General features: G+C 62.2%; 1 protein-coding gene across 1 annotated transcript in view; it reads right to left on the reverse strand.

Annotated features, from left to right (window-relative positions):
- The window catches only part of RFLNA (refilin A), a 16,582-nt gene extending 13,108 nt beyond the window's left edge, over positions 1–3,474 (reverse strand). Inside the window, exon 1 of the mRNA XM_053205890.1 lies at positions 3,019–3,474. Coding sequence (XP_053061865.1) covers positions 3,019–3,225 — 207 coding nt within the window. The 5' untranslated portion in view covers positions 3,226–3,474. The remainder of the gene's footprint in view (positions 1–3,018) is intronic.
- Between the last annotated feature and the right edge of the window lie 2,702 nt (positions 3,475–6,176).

Here is a 6,176-nt window from a genome sequence, read left to right on the forward strand (position 1 = left end):
CAACACGTATCAAGCCACATGTAAGTTGGTGACTCTGTCTCGCCCACGAGAACGCCAGTTCCAGGAGGGCAAGGGCCTTGAACGTCCTGTTCAGTGCTATGTCGCCCAGGTCTCCAGAACGGCACACAACATACAGTAGGTGCTCAGGAAGTACCGGGGGGGGGGGGGGGGGTTGGTGAATGACCAATTCCTACATCTTTGTTTCCTTTGGCAATCACCAGAAACGTTACCATCTGCTCCAGAGAGGGAGCAGGAAAATCCCAAGGTCAAGGAGAGGTGGGGAGGTGCGTTCCCACCCAGCCTGGCCCCAGTGCCTCTGATGTCTTGGGTGAGGACAGTCTCCCAGCCAGCCGGACACCCAGCATGAATGGGCCGTTGTCCAGACGGTGAGTCCAGCCTCTTAAAACAAAGTGAAGGGTGGGGAACGGGGCCTCCCGATGAAATGAAGCGTGAGCCGACTTAACACGTGAGTCCGGCAGAAGAAGCGGGGCGACGAGGCGCTGAGGACCTCAGGGACCGGGGGGGGGGGGGGGGGGGGACTGGGACTGGGGCCAGCACGCGCCTCCCGCCCCTCCCCCACCCCCTACTGGGACACGGGCCACCAGCGTTGGGGAAGCAGCACCGGGCACTGAGGGTCAGAATCACCCTGTGCAGAAGAGGCTGAAACCCAGACCCACGTGGCCTGGCACATGACACTGAGGGGCCACCAGAGGAAACCGGGCCCTGCTGGCCGCCTGCCCCCGCTTGCGCATTTGAAACCGTCAGCTCCGAGAGGCAGGGCGGGCTTCTGTCCCCCTCCCCAGAGATCGGCGGCCGATATCCTGCCTACGTCCGCTCCTGGAAAGCGTCCTCGGTGCCTCATCAGCGTGCAGGGTGCTGTTAAACACCAGATTAGCAACGCTCGCGGGAGCTGACCCTGACCGGGAGCTGGGGGGCCCTGTGGGTGAGGTGGGCGGGGCCCCGGCTGCAGGCCCCGGGGCTGACAAGAGGCTGCCCGGGGCTCCCATTGCCTCTCTTTTTATTAAAAGCAGCACCTCAAAACCCCATCGGTCCTCAAGCATTACGTTTTTTAGTGAACATAATAAAGGTAACACACCCACACAGGTAGTTAATTAGCTACCTAGTGAAGAGCAGCATAATGTAGGGTTTGAGTGTAGAGCCTCCGCATCCAAACTCCCTGGGGCTCCAGCCCAGCAAGGCCACTTACCCACTGGGTGGCCTTGGGGAAGTGGCTTCAGCTTGTCCCTCTGGAAAATGGGGCTAACAAGGGCGCACAGTTCACTGGAGTATCGTGGAAAGCAAGTGAGCCACAGGAAGTCGAGGGGTTAGGAGAGTTTCTGGCCTGTGGCAAGAGCTACCTAAACGTCAGATAATCATTACCTGTCCGGACATGGCCCCAGGTTTGCCTTCGAGCCAAATTAAAAGATCAGGGACAGCACGGTTCCATACCTGGGGTCTGGTTAGCAAGGAAGCGGGGGGGGGGGGGGGGGGGGGGGGGGGGGAACATAAAATGAACCAGAAGAGCCAAGACAAGTAAACCAGGCATGCTGGCCGGCCTGGCTGGCAGAGAAAGCTTCCAGAAAGCCCTCTTTAAGGAGGATTCCAGGTTGTCCAAAGAAGAAAGGGGAAGACTGGTTCCCTGTCCCTTTCCGAGCCCTGTCATGTAAGACACCGCAGGGATTTTACTCCCCAGGGTGCAACGCCTCCAACCAGCTGTCCCAAGTCGGAGACCCTCTTGCAAGAAAGCTTCCCCTTCAGACAGCGGGATGGATACATTCTATGGCAAACAGCCCGGGTCGGTCACCTCTGTCAACCCCCTGAAGTCCTCCATGCCCCTCCCGCACCTCCCGCCCCAGCCCAAAGTTCAAATTCACCGTGTGATTTTGGTCTGGGGCGGCGGATCCCAAACTCCGCAGCACATCGGAATCATCCGGGGAAGTTTTCAAAGTCCTGACGCTCAGGTCAGAGCCTACCCCAATCACAGGAGAACGCCTGGAGGTGGGAGGCGGGAGGTGGGCGCGGGTATTGTTTAAAGATCTCCGAGGGAGGCCCACGCCCCGCCAAGTTTGGGACCCACGGGACTAAGGAGCAAGGGAGGCACCAGCAAAATTCGTGTCATGAGGCTGGAGGCAAGGAGCGCATTCCTTTCTGCTGCTGGGAGTATTTTCAGCTGGGGGCTGGGGGGGGGGGGGGAGGCGATCCGTGCCCTGCACCAGGCGAGCATCGCGGGGGCCCCAGAAAAGTGGAGTGGGGCTGGAGCCACGCCAGCATGCACACTTGGCAGAAAAGACCTTAAGACGCGCGGCGAGCGGGCGGGAACGGGGAAGGGCCACCGACATTGTTAGCGACCTCCCAATTTCATCTTGTCCCTCCTCCGGGCCCGGAAGGTGCCGGATCCCACCCCCTTCACTCCGGGCCGCCCGGGCCACCCTGTCTCAGTCCGGCCGCCAGGATCCACTAAGACTCTTGGGTCTCCTGACCTGGGGTTCCGGCCTCTCCCCCCCCCCCCCCCGGGGCACGCCTCAGCTCCACGTCAACATCCCTCAACATCCAGAGAAGGAAGGGTTACCGTCTGGGGTGGGTTTAAAAAAAAGAAAAAAGAAAAAGAAGAAAGCTCTCGGGCCCGCAGCGCTGGAACAGTCGGCAGGGGACGGGGTCAGGAGCAGAAGGGACCCGGGGAACGGAGGTCTCCAACAGGCTTCGGCCTGGGGCTCCAGCCCGCCCCGCCCAGAGCCAGCTTCTTTGGGGACTCCGGGCTCGTCCCTCCCCTGCCCTTCCTCGGCCGGCGGCAAGGCCAACCACTCCGTAGGGGGGTCCAGCGCCCGGGAGAGAATTCCAGGCCCCGGGGTCGGGCTGCACCACCTCCGCCTCGCGCCCCGGTCCCGCAGGGGTTGGGGTGGGGGGGGGGCGGGGGCGCGGCACCGGCCGACCCCGGGGCCCCCTTCTGGGCCCCGGGGCCGGGGGTGCGGCGGGGGCCCCTGCGCGGGTTCCGGGTTCGGCGCCAAGGCGCGTGCTTACCGCTCCGGCCTCGCCGGGTCCCGGGGGCTCCGAGGGCGCGCCGGCGCCCCCCGCGCGGGCGTCCGGGACGCCGGGCGCCAGGGAGTAGAAGGGCGGGCTGGGGCTGGGGCTGGGGGGCAGCCCGGAGTCGGGGCTGTCCAGCAAGCCCTCCCGGCTCCTCTCCTTGAGGCTCTCCTCCATGCCCTGCAGATGCAGGTGGCCGACCATGTCTGGGGGGCGCGGGGCGCGGGCCCCCGGCTCCTCGGGGCGCCGCTCCACCGCGCTCCGGGGCCCCGGGCCGGGCGGCGGGCCGAGGGCCGCGCGCCCGGGAACCTACGGGCAGAGCCGCGCGGGCGGCGCGTCAGGCCCGGCTCCCCGCGCCCCGGCCGCTCGGTGCGCCGCCTCCTGCGCCCCCGCCGCCCGGCCTCGCCTCCGCGCTCCGCCGCCGGCCCGCTCCGCACCTTCCCGGCCCGCGCCTCCTTTTCTAGGCGCCTCCTCCTCCCCTCCCCTCCCCTCCCTTCCCCCGGCCCACCCCGCCCGCCACCACCGCCGCCGCCGCCCGGGACCTGCACGGTTTCCGTGTGCCCCCCTCCCTGCACACCCCAGCGGCCGGGGGGGGGGGGGGGCGGCCCCCGAGTCATCCCAAGGGCTGGCGGTAGTCACGTTTGATGTGGCCCCTGGGGGCCTTCTCCGGGTCGCCGAGGTCAGAGTACAAAACCTTTAGATTTGAGAAGGTCTGTAAGGTACAACCGAGGCGGACGAGCCTTCCAGACCCGCTCTTCAGCGCCTCCCTTCCCAAAGGGAGTGCCCACCCTTCGTTTGTGGTCTACCCCTGGGGACCCGTGTGGCGATTATCGGGTTACCCGGTTGCCCGAGGCCACCTGGGCCTTTGGCGGCGGAAGCCTTGGGTGGACACGGGGCGGGGGGCTGTCGGGGGGGGGGGGAGACTAGAAACCCTTCCTGGAACCCCGTCTGCATCTGTCCCTTTCCACAGTGGGCCCAAGCACATTCTGGCTCCCTGACAGGGGTCTCCCATCCCCCCCCTTCCTCCCCAGGGAGAAGGGCCTGGTTCCCTTGTCTTCAGGGGACCCTCAACAGTTCCTCCCAGCTCCCAGACACTCACATTCACACAGACACCCCCACACCGCTCCCAGGGACCCGGCCTTCTGTGCTGAGAGCAGAGAGCCCAGGGTCCCACACATGGGTTTGCAAAGGGCAGGCCTGTGGGGAAGGGGGGGAAGGCGGAGGGGAGCAGAGGCGAGAGGGAAGGTGTGAACGTGTGGACCCATGCGCCGGCTCCGGGTGCCAGGGTCTGCTCGTCACCACCCTTAAAGCACGTTCCTCGGGTCAAGACTGATCAAGGCCCCCACCGTGCCCTCAGCCTTGGGTAAGACAGCCTGGCCGTGGGGCACCCTGTTTGGGGAGGGGTTGGTGAGCACACCGGGAGGCGAAAGGGCGAGTTTAATGGGGGAGACTGACGAGACCCTGCAGACAAGGAGAATCAGAGGGACCGTTTATGGCTCTGATGTTAGGGAAGGTGGCTCTGGGGTGCCTTTTTTTCCTGAAGTTTATTTATTTATTCATCTTTGAGAGAAAGAGAGAGAGCATGAGCAGGGAAGGGGCAGAGAGAGGGGAGGACAGAGGATCTTGAAGCAGGTTCCACGCTGACATCAGAGAGGCCGATGCGGGGCTCGAACCCACAAACAGTGAGGTCACGACCTGAGCCAGAGTCAGACGCTTAACCGACGGAGCCGCCCAGGCGCCCCTCTGAGGTGACATTTTAAGATGAGATGTCAACCACCAAGCAGTGAGCTGGAGGCAGAATTTACCTACAGGTGCAGGAGACAGCAAGGGCCTTGATGCCGCCGTTGGGGTAAGGTGCATTCCAGAAGGGCTGGGTAGCTTCCTGAGAGTGCTGGGGACGCAGAGGGCCCTGTGTTCAGGTGAATTTACGATGCATTTTCACATCAACCAGGAAGCACATGGGAATGTCTGCTGCTCAAACAGAATCAACCAGAGGTTTGGGCATCTGGAACATTCTGGAGAAAAAAAACACAACTGACTCCACCTGCTTCAGATCTTTCTTCCCTGGGCCACTTGACCAGGTGTGGGGATGTCATCTCACAGGGGGCGAAAGACGGGCGGGGGGGCTGTGCTCTCCAGAATATGCACAGGTGAAGATTCACCTTGTCCCCAAATGCCCACCCACTCAAGCCCACAGGAGAGGGCTTGCTTCACCCGCGGCCATGGCCTGGCTGCCCCAGAGAAAAGTCTTTGACGAACAACTGATTACTTCTGACTACGGAGAAGTGAATAGTGACACTCAGGCAGCCTGGTGGGGAATCAGGGTGAGGCGTGACACAGAATTTTTTTTGTGTCAGTTTTGACCTTCAAACGTAAAATCGTATTTGCCCTGATTTCCACATTTGGGACATTTCCTTAAATGTTGTGGCCTTAGCGAGGGCCACGCTCACCTCACCCCGATCCTGGCCCCCTTTGCGCCATTCACACTTATCAGGAGTACCTTTATGACTACGCCCACCCAGGTTCCGGAAGTTTCCCTGCACCCACACACAACTTCCCCTGGAATGGACTCCCCTGTGTGGAATAATGTTGGAGACGCGTATACATCCAGGGGCGGGAAAAACTTGCCCACACTGCAAATGTGGAAGGCCCAATTAGTGGCCCAAACAAATGACCCCAGTGACCTTGACCTCTGACCTAATCGGATCCCCTGCTGCAGGCTGGGGCTGCCCATGGGCTGAAAGCCTGTACTGTAAGAGCTGCTGTTTCTCACGGTACCAGATGGTCTGCAAATGTCAAAGAGGGGAGGAAAGGCCAAAATTTCCATAAGTTAGCTTGAGCCAAGGGCTCAAGGGCTCAAGGGCTCAAGGGCTCAAGGGTGGGTGGCTCTCTTGGCTGGTCTCGAGAGGAGAGGGGGCTTGTGAAGCCAGAAGAACAAGAGGGGGAGGTCTTTCGAGATCTAAGTGCTTGCTCTGGGCCAGGTGCTTCGGGCGGAGGCGCGGGCAGGAGGCGAGGTTTGCAGAGCCCCGGATGTGGTGCTAAGGGATTGGGACTTCATCTGCCAGGAGATGGGGGATCCGAGGAGGTTCTGAAGCAGGTTTTAGGAATGATCTGATTCAAATTGCTTTCAAAGTTAGATCAAAGACAGGAGAGGA

This window comes from Acinonyx jubatus, chromosome D3, assembly GCF_027475565.1.
Source record: "Acinonyx jubatus isolate Ajub_Pintada_27869175 chromosome D3, VMU_Ajub_asm_v1.0, whole genome shotgun sequence".
NCBI classification, from domain to species: domain Eukaryota; kingdom Metazoa; phylum Chordata; class Mammalia; order Carnivora; family Felidae; genus Acinonyx; species Acinonyx jubatus.